General features: G+C 29.8%; 1 protein-coding gene across 1 annotated transcript in view; it reads right to left on the reverse strand.

The window, feature by feature from the left end:
• Positions 1–13,250, reverse strand: part of LOC129958630 (cyclin-dependent kinase 10-like) — a 63,892-nt gene extending 50,642 nt beyond the window's left edge. The window contains exons 1-4 of the mRNA XM_056071229.1: positions 12,956–13,250; positions 8,735–8,807; positions 7,881–7,949; positions 1,140–1,242 (exon numbers count right to left, since the gene is read on the reverse strand). Of these exons, the coding sequence (XP_055927204.1) occupies positions 1,140–1,242; positions 7,881–7,949; positions 8,735–8,807; positions 12,956–13,078 (368 nt within the window). The 5' untranslated portion in view covers positions 13,079–13,250. The remainder of the gene's footprint in view (positions 1–1,139; positions 1,243–7,880; positions 7,950–8,734; positions 8,808–12,955) is intronic.
• Positions 13,251–16,013: the final 2,763 nt, after the last annotated feature.

Raw genomic sequence — 16,013 nt, forward strand, 5'->3', positions numbered from 1 at the left:
ATTTGCAAAAAATAATATTTGTTACTACTGACAACACTTCAATGCCTCACCAGTATCACAATTTGTGTTTTTTGACCTATGGTGAGGTGTCAATAAAATCAAAGCTAAACTATGAGCCTCATCTCCAAATAATCATTGCAAAACAATAGAAGTAGACACTATGCTCTCTTTGCATGATGCAACTTTAGCATACATACAAAAGGTTTCCTTTATATATTACCACAACTAAAGAAGTTTAAATATCATCTGTTGATAAACAAAAAGTGCAACACTACACCATTAATGGCAGTGAAATAACTATCAGCATCAAAGATATGATGTTGAGGATTTGTTTTTGTATCACTAGAATCTGCTTTTAATCTACATTGAATAACTACCACTAAATTTTATTATTAATATTTCTAAGGTAAAAAACATGTATATCATCCAATATTCAGCAAATTTTGCAACTCTACCTAAATGTTACAAATGTCAAATAGAAAAACATTTTGTTCAATGACGACAGATTTTGATATGAGGATATATTTTAAGTATTTAGTTACAGAAAAAATGTTATATAAAGAATGTTTTAAGCATATAATTTTTGTCATGTAAATTTACAATTATTGAAAATTAACTTAATAGCTAACAAAAAGTAATTATTTTAAAATAAAAAATTAATTTCTTAATGATGCAAAAGTAGGTCTAATTGCTTTTAAGGGTTCATAGCCATCAACAAAGAAGATTAAACACAATGAATGATGTCACTGTTAATGTATTTTGTATTTCTCATTTGTTTTTTACAGTTTTGCTTTGAAACATGTTTTTAATTAGAATCTGGTACCCAATTTAAAGTTGATTTATATTATGTTTTAAATTTAAAAAACAAATTGCATTAACATCCTAAATCATAACAGGGCCTTTCTTTAGTAGAGAAATACTGGTAGAAAATGCTCCATAGCCATTTATGATAAGCCTTCTACACTAGATCATTTAATAAGACCAAGTAAGATTTAAAGTAACTATATTACAGTTCTGAATCATTACAATGATGATAATTTTGTAATTATTTCTTTCCTAGAGGATTCCAAAAATATTCTTTTTAAAAAATGAAATAAGGGCATTTTCTTACAGAATTAAGCAGGTTTTCAATAAATTACCTATCAAAGGAACGTCCAACAGCAACTCCAAGGAATTTAATTACATTGTCATGCTTCAACGTCTGCAGAATATTCGCTTCTCGGGGGAAACTCCTCGGAATGCCTTAAAAAGAAGACAGAAGAAATTTTATTAATAATAACTAAAACTTATAAAAAATAATATAAAATTTGCAAATCAGTATTGTGTATTAAGGAAGCACATGACATATTTGTATGTAATTAGTTTAACAAAACGTTATATACACTAACAAAATTTCTTGCAAAACATTAGAAAATGTTTTCTCCTTTATTTTCTCATATATTTCCACTCACATAGAATCTGTAATTGAAAATTATTATAAATCCTAAATATATATGGTATTAAATATCCTTTATTAATAAAAAAAAAAAACTTTAAAAACAACCGAATTGCCTTTTCACCATCAATTTGTTACTGTTGCTTTTAAATTTTATAATTGCGATACCTTCCTCTGATAGTCTTGGAGAGTTACTACCCAGGCTAAAATAATTTTTTGCCATGTAAAAATTCAAAAAATAATTTATTCAATTCTGCCAGTTAATTGTTCAAGTTAAACTTTAAAAAACTTTCTTCCAATTTTCGATACACTTATTTAAAATTCATTTTTATTGTAGTCGTAATTTGAAAACAAATGTTTTTAATATTTTCTGCAGACAACTGCAATGTAATAACGAATTTAATAACTTATTTGAATGTGAATGGATATGAGCAAGTAAATAAATAAAATAATTAAAAAGGTATATAAATATATTCCTTGAACATGATTGGCAACATGTATATCAAAACATGTAAATGCACTTCTTTAAAAAGCGCATTTTCATTTAGCCATATAAATTTAATACATATTCTGAAAAATTCCCCTTTCAGTTAATGGATTTGGTTCAAAATTTGATATAGTTTTTTTTAATTTCAGTGTAAACTCATTGGATTTAGCTTTACCCTATTGAATAATATGGACGTGACAGCAAGAGATAAGAAGTTGAAATTGGAGTCATAGGTGCCAGCACTAGCCATAGCTCATGTTCTGTAGGAAATGCATTCCATCATTGATGTGAAGGTAAACTCCATCCCACAGCATTACTATGCCCATCAGTGAAGTGAGAACTATGACACTCAATCTGAGTGCACGGACAACAAAGTAAACTTCATTCATTTAATTCTTTGGATATTTCAATTATTTGCCCACATAAACAGGGACAGAGAAACAGGTAAACAATACATTGACAAATTTATTCCAAAATTTAACAAAGATCTGCAACCATCATTTAAAAATAGCAAGCTCATTACATCTACATCTCCTGTAAGTTTTTCAAGCTTCAGTAGTTGAGAAAAATAAATTACTTATTAAATTTATTTTAAAAAAATAAATTATGAATTCTGCCCAAAATTTGATACAGTTCTACATTTTGATTTTTAAAAAAAACTAACTAAATTTCATCCATCTAGTTCTTTTTATAATATCATATTCACATACACAGACCTAACTTAAAAGTACTTGTTTAGATTAAGGGAGATTTAAACATTAATCAAAATCAGAAGATAACATTTTTGATGATTATTGCAATACTTAATTTCTATTTCACATGCAGGCTGCCTCAAAAACTCGTGAAAACAAAAACATAAAAAAAGTAATGCTAAAAAAATTTGCACAAATATGTTTAAAAGTTGTTTTTTTTTTCAGTAAAATGATATAAAAAATGACGGATAGATAGCGCTCACACATCAAACCAAGACGATTTTCGCAAATCAGGATAGCTTTAAAACACAAAGCTGAAAATGGATACGTCATTCGATGCCAGCCGCAAGCCATCATTACCGGAGCGAACATTAGTGATTAAACTTTTCTATAAGAAAAGTAAGTCCACGACTAAAGTACTGCAAAAGTTCAGCACGGTGAAAGGAACCAAGGCGAATAAAAGTCCTGTTCATTAAATAGGATACTGAATTTAGTACGGCGTTATGAGGAAACGGAAAGTTTGGAGGATCGTCCACGAAGTGGCAGACAATCCGTTAGAGCGGACTGCGTCCCTGCTGTAACAGCGTCATGGAAAATTTGGCAGCCGACACATCAACATTGAGTAGCAGTGCACACGAAGTTGAGAGAGAAACAAGGATTCCGGAAACATCGATCCTACGCATTCTGCATGGAATCTTGAAACTGCATCCGTACAAGATACAAGGACTTCACCAATTATTGCCAGCAGATTCCAATGAAAGACAAGATTTTGCAACATAGGCACTTGCACAAATGGAATGTGATCCACAATGGTTGCTGAACATCATGTGGGCAGATGAAGCCCATTTTTCATTGCATGGTGACGTCAATACCATGCAATCGTATCTGGGATGCATCAAACCCTCGTGAATACACGATTAAAAAACTACATTCTTCGCGTGTGACTGCTGCGGTATCACTGCGTTCTTCACACTGGACCCTTTCTTTTTTGGAGAAGTTTATCCTATATCTGGTTGGAAAACCTGTTCCGTCACAACAGAGCAGTATCATATGTGGTTGCGAAATTACGTAGTGCTGCTTTGCAGCAAAGATGTGCGTTACCTGCTATCACCTTCATACAGGATGATGCTCCGTCTAACATTGCTCGTTTCATCAAGATGATCCTCCTAGACAAATTCACTGAGGACCGAGTGATAAGCCTACGATGTAAGATTAAGTGGTCCACACAATCGCCAGACCTTATTCCAGTGGACATTTGGTTGTGGGGACTGGGAGGTACCTAAAGTCTCGCGTCTACCGGGGATCTCCAGCCACTTTTGTGGAAATGAAAGATGCCATTCAACGGGTCGTCAATGACATCAATGTCGACATGCTACACTCACTGTAATAGTAATAGTTACGCGCTTCACTTGCTTAATACCTTGTGGTGGCGGTTGTGATGAACATCTTTTTGCTTTAAAATCAAATGAATTGTGTTAAGTTACTCCTGACGTGAGCGCCATCTATAGATCATTTTTCGAATCATTTCTCCAGTGGGAAAAAGTTCTAAAGGAACATATTCCTGCAAACCGCAATTTTTTTCGGGTATTACTTTTTTTTTAATATGATTTTTTGAAGTTTTCACAAATTTATAGCACACTCTGTGCAAGAAAGTAAAAAGAGGGAAGGAAAATAACACCAAAGAAAATATCACCAACAACTTAAATATAAGAAATTCACTCTTTTATTTAAGAATAAGCAAAAAGAATAAATGCATTAGCTTTTACAACTGAAAGCATGTTCTAAAGTACAAATACAGAAGAGCCTAACTTACAAGAATAAACATGGATTGCAAATACTGAATAAACTAAAAAGTTAGATAATGGGAAAAGAAAATGAGGGAAATTTTTCATGTAAAATACCCCACATGATGTATTCAACTTATAATTAACAAAATAATCATCTAGCCTTAACATAATAAAAAGTAAAGCAGTGTTAAAATAAATCTATAAAGACAAAACAGTTAAGCTTTTATTTTTAAAAAAATATAACAGCTACATCTCTGAACATCAATGTTTTCTAGTTGCTATGACACATAGTCCACATAGACACCACCTTTACACTTGTGGTGTCTTCAATACAGCTTAAATATCATTTAATTTATTCTTATGAGTCATATTGACATTACTGATTTAAATACTGTGTGCTTCAATTCAAGCTCATTCATTAAAACAACAGCTCTTTTCATTTGTCCTAATAAAATATTTGCACAGAAAAAAAATCATTATGCACACAAAACTAATGAAATATTCACAAATAAATAAAAAGTAAAAATAAAAATACCCGTTAACAAGAAGCAACTAGTATACCTTTTTTGACATGATTCTTAATAGAATTGTAAAAATGGAATGTCAAAATAACAAAAATCTACAGTAATTGATTAAGCTGATAAAAGAAAAGAGACTTTCCATAAATAATGAGACAACACAGCTGGAAAAGTAGAGCCATTAAAATGGAAAAATATTTATTGTAACTGTAGAAACATTTATATTACAGGGAAACTAAACAGAAACAATATTTGTCTTAATAACATACGGTGTTCAGAGAAACATTTTCAATCCAGCTCCCTAAAATCAAGATTCAATAGGAAAACAGTTTTCTCAAAGCTTGTTTCAGTTTACCAAATATTGAAAAATCACTAGGCAAAAAATCTAAATTAGATTACTAGGTCAACCTACTTGAATTGGGTTTATGCAAGTGAGCACTGTCACAAAAGACAACAATGTTGGTAGAATGTTTAATAGTTGTTTTAACTTGATCGCCTATAGCAATGAAATCCTTTTTCATAACATTCCTTCCTACTACTATACTTTATGCTTACACTAGTATTTGTTGATTCCAATTAGATAGCAGCATACTTACTAAATTGGACAATGCACGCAGTTGACTAATTTTCTTCTGCACACATTAAGTGAGAATGCAAAAATATGAAATGTCAGTTTTTCTTAAATTTGTCCTAAGGTTAGATTTTGCTAGTATTGTCTGATAGGCATCTGCCTTGTGATAGTGTTTGACTTGCTATTTATGAAATTCTCTTCACATATTCACATAGAGAACATTGTATATAGCAAGAAACCTTTATCTTGTTTGTTATTAACCTGCAATTTTATTTAAAACAATCCCTAAAGGTTGGGGGAAAAACTGTTTTTATCATTAAAGAATTTTTAACACAATTCTCATAATTATCATTTCTATAAAGCTTGTTATTTATGATAAATCTCTCCATAAAATTTTTAACTTAACTTTCCAAATGCTAATGTTTTTTAAAAAGAAACTTAGATGCAAAAAACTGAATTGCATTGAACACATAAAACTCATACTTCTGGAAAGTACATAGCTGAGAAGAAACTTATCCTAAACTTTATAAATGAAGGTGTATATACCAAGTCCTGACATTGATGTTTCAAATATATTAGCTGTTCTTTCAAAATTCTTTCCGATTAGAAAATCTTTTTAAGCATTCTGTCACCCACTGAATCCAGCACTAACTTTGCTGATATTGGCATAGAAATCTTTGTGCGAAAAATCAAATTTAGAAATGTTATTGACAATTTCTAAGCCTCCAAGAACGTTGTTTATTTCGACCCTGAATGTTTTCAATTCGGTCGTTGAACTTCTTTTTCATATCCTGTGCCAAAAATGGGAAAAGCGAAAAGTTAGTAAAATGTTTAAAAAATGTTGGATAAATTTGGTTAATGACAAGAAAAACTTCAACTTGACAAATAGGGTGAGATCTTTGCTGTACTTAGCAACAATTTTAGATTATTTAGACTTTAATGTAAGAAAACAGCATGAAATGTAAAATTCAACAACATAGCTTAACATGCAACATCAAGCAATCACATGTTTCAGTAGTTCACTCAGCAGAAGCTGCATTCACTAGTCACCTAATAGTGAAAATTTTGGAGGGAAGTTTTCCACTCTCTAAAAGTTTTAGGCGGTCTTCCTTCTTGCTGGCAAATCTTTGCATAAATAATACACAGTAGATAAACAGGTGTCAATATTCCATGTGGATACTGTTTTACCATATTTACATGAATTGCTGGCAACACACAGACCACAACTATTAAAATTTATTAACAATGTGGATTTTTTTTTTTTTTTTTTTTTTTGCATATTAATAGTCAGTAAGTCAAAAAAAAATCCAATATTTCTGATAGACGATACATGGAGACAGACAAAAGTGGTTTTGAATTCAATTGTTCTGTAGAATTATGCAATTCTCATAAAATATATTTGATTGTAGAACTGCCAATGAAAGCTAAAGCCATATATCAGGTTTAAGCACCTTGGTTTTTTTTTTTTTTTTTTAAACCAAATGTATAAATCCACTTCAAAGGAAATGTGGAATGCTTTGTCAAATATTAGACTATCCAAATTAAGTCCAGTCAGTCATTTAAATAAAACACTTAATAATGTATTCAACAATATTAAATGAAATTAAGCCCAAGCTTTGTTGGCCAACAGAACTTTTCAACAATCCCGCTTTCCAAGAACATTTTTTTAAATGAGTGTGAAATCTCCTTGCAAATTTATACAAATAATAAGTCTTCATACAGTCATAAGACTAATTCAGTTCCATATATAAGCACTATGAAGACACAATGAATGACATAATAGTACTATCTCCAGCTGCTGGGTCTGTTGAAAATACTTTTGCAGTTGTGATAATGCTTGCTAGCCCCTCTTCCCTTCAAACCCCAGTGAGAAAAGACTGGTAAATGACAATGTTCCTATATAAACACCCTTTTTCCATTGATGGAATATTCAAGCTAAACCCAAGTCTTAAACTGGTTTCTTTTTTTCTCTCCAAAATTAATAAATTTTTTTAACACTTTTCAATGGCCAATGGAAAACCAAGTACTCTTCTGGGTTCTCCCGAATACAATAAAATAAAATACAATGAGTTTTCAAGCATAATAGGAACTCTGGATACATGTATATTATGTAATATTGAATAATAATTTTTATACAACAAAACAGTTTGAATTTTAGTTGCATAGAGAATTTTTGAATAATACCCATTTATTGTTATTCTTGAAATTACTTTACAATGCAATGCAACAAATGCCATGCATTACTTTCTGAAAGGACAACAATAGTTCTTAGACTTTTTTTATATAACTAAGTAAAAATTTAAAAATGTAAAATTAGAGTATCTAGTATTTTTAGCATTTACAATTAATTATAAATGCATTTAAACTAAAAGCAATTAAAAATAACCTACTTTCTTCTTTTTGAAATTTCAGCTTCTTGAGAGCAACAATTTTGCTTGTCTGTTTTTCTTTGGCTTTGTCTGGAAAAAAAAAATCTAAGGATTAATTGCATATAAACTGAGTACTAATAATATAATCCAAACTACGATGAGTAAATCCTTAAATTTAAATGTTTCAATTAAAAATAAAGAATTGCAACATTTTTCTGAATAAAATGTTGCAATTCTTTGTTTTTAATTGAAATTATTTCTGAATTCTTTTCTTATTTATTAAAGAAAATAAGGGGTATCATAAAAGGAATCAAGCAATTTTAAATAATTCAGATTAAAATAAACTTATCCAGCAATCCAATTAGACAAAATAATAATGAAAGCAGTTTAAACAGTAACTTAAAAGTAATAACAGTAAAATTAAAATTTATGTGTTTATTATCTACATATATTTCATGAGATTCAACTAAATATAGACACCCAGTTTTCTAAAGGCAATTTTTAAAAATCCAATAATATATGGCATGAAATGCTGAGTCTGAAAACTATACCTATATTTTGCAAAAATCCATCCATAAAATATACACAGTATTATTATTTGAAGTACTGATTGAATTTACTATGATTTTCTAATGTACAATAATTTTATGCATGATTATTCACTTTATTGAATTGCTGATTATATTTAGTATTTCACTTAATAAGCCAAAAAAAATCTAGAAATCAATGAATATATTTTAATTCTTAATAAATGTAACTTTTATCAGTTTTCAGAAATAAAATCTCAGATATAAAAATTCTTCAGAAATGAAATGTATATGAAGTATTTAATAAAAATAAAATAAAATGAAAACATATGAAGTTAAATGACTTACAGACTGCACCAAAAGATCCTTCACCAATAAATGAGATTTTCTCAAATTCACTAATGAGATGGCATTTTCCAAACTAAAAATATCAATAAGAAATAATTTTATTCATAAAATTTTTTATCATACAGGATGGTATTTAAAATATTTTCATACTTCAACAAAATCAAAACCAATGTGAATTATTCCAAAAGAAATTTCTCACATAACAATTTTTTTAACTTATGTAATTTTTTTTGTAATCTATAAAAAGATTACATCTCATTTTCTTTGTAATAAATAACTCTTTCCGTTATTTACTGGTATCTTTAACCAGGTTTAAATCTGTTTTTAATAAGATTAAAATAAATGTTTGATGACTTAGTAAAGCTGGACATACAGATGATGAATTAAATGTAGTTTTATGAATTATGTTTATTATTTACATATACAATCATATGCATACACATTAAATTTGAGTTAACATGCATTAAAATTACAAAAATACAGGCATTGGTACTGAATTTGGCAATTAAAAATAAAATTAGTTACAAAACTTTATTAAGATCAAGTTTCTCATACCAAACAGAGTCTCTGAAGAATATATTAAACAAATACACATAAAAGAAATCCAACTCAACTTTTGCAAATTAATATTATTACAGTGAGATTGTACACATCACTAAGTTAAAAATAATCCAAAGGATAAAAAAGAACACAATTTCCTATCACTTTAATACATCACCATTCAGTAGTTATGTAATCAGAATGAAGGAAAAAAGTATCTGCAAACATTTATTTTAAGATCATATATTAAACTATAAATAGAAAATAGCATAATTAAAATTTCTTAATAAAACACTCACAAACAACTAGTCAAATATATAATTAATTTTTATCAAGTAATAATTAAATTATTCAAGATTTAAGTTCTGCACAAAGGTATCGCTGCACAGGTAAGTATTACTAGTATCTGCATTCTCATGGTTACTGTTACAATATGCAAACCATTACTGTAAATAACATATGTAAAGATAAGCCATCTCTTCTGATATAAGATTATTTCTAAGATAAGATATCTTCTGATAAAGATAGCCTTCCCTTCAAGCCTCAGCTGCATCTTGAATTGTTTCAATACTCAAACACTAGACAGATATAACACTTACAAATTCATGCTTAGCAAAAACAGAAGATACTTTCAGGCAATCAGATAATTTTCTCAATGATTATGAATGCTTTCATAATTTAATTACAAATAACTTACCACCTAAGGCTTACATTAATGTATAAGGTGAGTAGTCAAATTTTATCTTATAAAATAAGCAGTTTATAAGCACTTTTTAAGTATCTTTGAGGCAAAAATTAAAGACCAACATTAACATAGTAGTTTTGATTATGGAACTAAGTTATGTTCAAATTCACTAACATGACCAAATAAAAAACTATTCAATTTTAAAAAATAGAAACATGGAGTACCACCAGTAACTACAGCAGATTTTTCATAAACATTAAAGCTAAGTTACTTAAAATGTTTATCTGTAAATTTCTCATGAAAATCTAATTCAAGCACTTTCAATCCACATTTGAAATACTTTATTTACATTACAGCATGTATCAAGCATGTAAGAAGAAAAATATAAGATTGCCACTTCTTTAACATTTCAATTTCATAATAGAAAAAAGGTTAAGAATGTAAGTAATAGAAATTTCACTATCTCTTTCAACTGTTCAATTTTTTCGTTAATAATTTTTCGCAACTCATTAAATTTTATAGCAGTGAAAAGTCTCTGGTTTACTCAGCTTGTTGAGCAAGTACATTAGAATAACATTCAATTTCAGAAATTTCCTTTTCTAAGAGAGATTTCTTTTTCAATAAAGAGGTTGGTGTGTCTTTACCGAAGACATTCTAGTGTCTTATGTTTGTGTAACTGGTAGCAATTATGTTAGCTCTTTGTTGCTTCAAAAATAGGTGATATTTTGAATTGGCTGCTGATACTGATATTCAATTCTATAACACTGTTTATAGAGTGGATTCTACCAGATTGTTTTACATGATCATAGAATAAACACTGTGAAATATATATTTTTTAAATTTTCCACCTTAATATTTTGATTAATAATGAATCCTCTTTCAATAGATGTTTTGTCTATAAGAAAGAATGAAAATAATTTTCAAAACCTTTCACAGCTTTGTAAACATATTGCCTTTAAAAAAAGGATTAAAAAATAATCCAATTTCATTTTTCTGACATTAAAATAATTCTTAAAATCGAATAAGGATGGTTTGGCTACATTTTCCAAGAAATCTAAACACTCTGTTAGAAAAGCATCACATTCATCTTCATCTATTTATCTTTTCTGGTGCAAGTACAAAAGAACTCGTATCATTTTGTTTCCACACTAATTATTTTTCTTTGCCATGTATACTGGGTCAATACATATAACATTTTTTACTAAAGCATAATTTATTGAAGACTAAATTATGCATGCCAGCATTTTTTTAAACAAAATTCTGAAAGGCATGTTTGAAAAACAGATCATTTTTACAGGATATTTCTTTTTTTTAATGTAATTTTTCCAATAATTTATCTCCTCTTATACCTGCATTCACTTTATCAATTGCAAAATAGGATTCATTGTCAGAAAAATTAAATTTACATAACCTATTTACTGGAGAAATTTCAGTCAAGAAATTTTCTTTTAAAACCCTTTTTTAAAAAAATGCAAACATTGTTTTACTAACTTATAAATATCAGATGCACAAAAGGCAACAGTGTGCCATCACTCCGATAAATTTGAAAAGGACTTAATGGGATCTGCAACACATGTGAAAAAAAAAAAAAAAAAAAGAACTTCACAGGTATTAATTTATCTCTAGTAGCTTGGGGAAAACTTAAAAATTATTTACAGGTAACTTTGGGAAGTTTGCCACTTTCAACTAACTTTACATAATTTATCACATCTTATCAGATTTCAAATACACATTGGCTCACTGGTGCATTTTCTAATCATCTATGATTACAGAATTTAAGAAGTAATTTTTTAAGCTTAGAATATTCCAAAAATTCTTTTCTTTGACTTTTACAGTTATTTCTCCCATATTAAAAATGTCAAATTCTTTGGTGCTCCATGAGCACTTTGTTTTATATTTATTTTTGGAAGCCTTCAAGCATTCAATGTGTGTTCATTGTATTCACTCTTGTAAGTCCACAGAGAATTGAATACACAATTGTCTGGCATACTGTAAAAAAAAAAAAAAAAAAAAAAAAAAAAACCATGCAGTAAAAATGTTCAAATAATTTATAAATAAAAATGTTAAAATACAAAAAATATTCTGCAAAGAAGCGATCAGAAAATAAAAGTGCAACAGTGAGCTTAAGTCGCAGCTAAATCAACTTTACATACATATATCTGGCCATAACATAAAATTATTCCTGAACTTTTTTTCTTTTCATTTTTGCTTACCAAGGCAAGCAATTGAAGATAAAAAGAAAAGTTAGGTCAATGAAAGAGATGTTTTTTTTGTTGTTTTTTTTTCATCCATACATATTATTACTATCATAGTATAAACTTTTTTCAACCTTTGGATTCATTAATGCAAATGAATCAGCAACCAGCATCACTTTTTTCTTTATGGTCAGCACTTCTCATTGAAGGATAAGACAAAACAAAGAAATTTTGTTCTTGTACTAGGACAAACATAACTTCCAGAAAATTTTATTTTATCTTTAGAAAGAAAAATAAACACCTGTGCACAAAAGTAAGCAATTTTAAGGCCCTTGTATAAGGACCATAAAAAATAAGCAGTTTTTAATGACTTCTAATGAGGCTGCGCACTCTGATGAAAGGGAAAAATCTAGAATATATATATATATATATATATATAGCAGAACTCGACTTCAAAATAAGATGCAGTGGTGAAAGTTGAATTTCTTTTTTTCCCTCACTTTCGCCATAAATTTAGTAATTTTGACATATTATAGATGACGAACTTTAGGCTAGTTCTGGGTTGGTTGATGCGATTTTGGCGAGGTTGATGAAAAAAAGCACCTTATTCTTAAGTCTTGAGATAATTAGATCTTTAAAAAATCAAAATAAATCGTACACACAAATGTATTGGTAAAGTACACTTCTGTCTTACTTAAACTAAGAGAAGTAAATGATATAATAATTTAATATCTTAATCGTATCAACTTACAGAAAAATAATGATATAAACAATAAGAAGAAAAGTAAATAACAATATTACCACATGAAGAGCAGGAATCATATATTGATCACCATGGAATGTCATTACTTCAATGTCTTGAGTATTACCGGCTGAATCAGCTGATGGACCAGGATTTATTCCCGGTATTGAACCATCTGACATTTTGTTTCTTGTCCAATCAAGATTAATAATAATAAAAAAAACAGAAACTATTTTCGAACTAATACAGAAATGTTTCTGTAATTATATTACAACTCCAATAGCATATGTTTTCAAATAAAGAAAAACAAGCGCGATCATTTGACACTTATCATTGGCAGACACCAAATGGACGCTAGAGATGTGACGTTCGCCAATGAACGAGAAGAAACGAACGGATCATTTAAGTGAACGATGGCAACTGTTTGCGTTTCCTGAATAAATCGTTTGTTCGCGAATAGAATCTTACTATTTCAATGGCGGCTCGTCCATTAGAGCTACAGAACTGCAACAACCGCTCAAATTATTTCTTAAAGATGTATTTTCGTTTTTTTAATCTAATTTACTTACTTTTTCTCTTTGAGAGTTCATACTATGTGCTTACTTTTTCATTCTAAGATTTAAATGCTCAACATAAAATTTAAAAAAAAACATTAAGAGAAGACCGAAAATAAATCTACAAATAAGAAAGATATAGGTCGAGAATAGCCATTCACCAGCCCATGAAAACTCTAGGCGCATAAAACTGCTATTCTATACTCTGTTTCACCCTAACTTGGTAGTAGTGTATATTCTAGGCATGCCGAATCGCAGTTGTCAGGGGAACTGGGTTACTTTAAAGTACAAAGTTAACTAGAAATGCAGATCGCTGGCGAAATCGCAAATTTTTCGCCAAATAGTAAATATTTATCTACTTTATTATATTATCACTTTATCAGAGAATTAATTGTTTCATTATTTTTTCAATATTATTGATACATTATTTTAATAAATATATAACGTTATTTCATTTCGTTTCATCGTTTCTCAAAAGAAAACCCTATATCTTTCAATATTCTGTAAAGCGTAGTTCGGCTAATGCTTTTCGAAAAGATATCTGTATCATCGTTCACATCTTTTAAAACTTTATCTAATGTTGGGATCTCATTTCTACGAAAAAATGCATGGATTTTTCGTCCAATACAGGATAATGTAAAATCATCATATTTTACAAGACTTGAATGTACCTACTGAGCCTGGTCGTTTCTTTCCATGGGTACTTAAAGAACTGGATGCCTTTATTTATTTTTTCAAAAGGAAAACTGTTCATTGCGAAACACCTGCAAGATGCGAAACTTTATCGACGACTTGATTGATAGAATCTTGAGGGTTTTCTCGGAGTCGAGAATAAACATTTAATATGTTTCTGCATGCTGCACTTTTTGTTGGTTTCACTCGTCTTGAAGGTGTGCACAGCGTAGTCGGCAATAACACTTTCTCTTTTTCAGACATTTTAGTAGTGAATAGAAATGTCGAATTCAATAAATATTCAACAATCAAAACTAATAACTACTAATGTGACTAATAGTATCAAAAATATCACCTGGTAAAAAAGCGAGAATAAAAAAGTACAAAAGATGATAATAGTTGCGAACTGAATGAAGTTGAGTTGGCGGAGACGTAAAAGAAAAGCGCGCCAAACATTTGACCTTGAAGACCGGTTCTAGCCAAAGTGGAATTCATTAATTATTAAATTTTTAACGATTTCAACAAAATGAGAGAAAATTAATAGCTTTCAAAGACAATAGGCTTCTATAGGGAATCTGAAATTAAAAGAAATTTGACCGGCCTCTCGATAAAGAAGGATTCGTGTTCACTTTAATAATCCAGTTGCAAGTGGAAGTGCAGCTCGATACATAATTTCCAAAGGGAGAAAGATAAAGAGTTTGAGGAAGAATAAAGAATGTGCTACCATATTCAAGTTTACTTCTAATTATTGCATTTGCTATTTTTAAATTATGGGATTTGGCTTGCCAAGAGTTGCCATCTATTGCTTAAATAGCATTTAGCTGAGAAAAAGTTTTCTTTTTCAGGAAATCTAAGTGATACTTGAATGAAAGATTTGAAACAAAACGAATTCCAAGGACATTAACCATACCAAACCAAGGTATTAATTCATCACCAATATGAAAATGTCTATCCTGAAATTTCTTTTTATTTGAAAAATTGATAGCTGACCATCTTTCTGGTTTAATCGTAAGACGCCATGTCTTGCACCAGCATTCAATATTATTTAAGGATTTCTGATGTTATCAATTATCCTATCTATATTACGATAGAAACCTAATAGAAAAATTTCATCAACATTTCGCATAACAAGAAACTCCGAACGGTATTATTTCAAAAATATAATACACGTAAACAATATGAAGGAAAGCACCCAGAAAGCTTCAATGATAATTTCTTGGGCAAGAGTTTTTTTGGTATGCGTAACATTTTCCTGAGAAACGAAAATTCTGTCGATTATAAATCGATCTAATTAACTCGGAAAACAAGATATACAAGTTTTGATATAAGGCCGTTTCTTCCCTCTGAAATCATACGCTCTGTAATATCAAGTTTAACCTTTAAAACCAATCTTCTACCATTTTTTGCATTAATGATGGATAATAGATATTGTATATTCTAGCAATCTTATGAGAAATAAATCCATCATGATATGGGTGAAATCTTGATTGAGAAAATATGATGGCTCAATTAAGCACAATGCGTTCAAATACTTTGACAATCACAGATGTTAAGGTGGGTTCACACGAGGCTAACAGTTGCGCGCAATTGTTGTTTCTCTGCTGTTGTCCCTGCATTGTCTCCGTGTGAACAGTTGACACAACATCGATGGGACAATGGCTGATAGTTGTCCCGACGGGACAACCATTTGCCATTGTCCCGTTGCAGTCACGTGATTTTCCTGAAGTAGGCGTGACCTTCTATTGCGAGCAATAGTTGGCTTCGTGTGAACCCACCTTTAGTGAAATTAGGCGGAAAGATGAAATTTCTTTACTTGATTTATTGGGTCTTGGAATGGGAATAATTTTAGCGATTTTCGAATTAGCTGGATTTTTTGATTAAATCAAATGTC

Source organism: Argiope bruennichi, chromosome X1, assembly GCF_947563725.1.
Source record: "Argiope bruennichi chromosome X1, qqArgBrue1.1, whole genome shotgun sequence".
NCBI classification, from domain to species: Eukaryota; Metazoa; Arthropoda; class Arachnida; order Araneae; family Araneidae; genus Argiope; species Argiope bruennichi.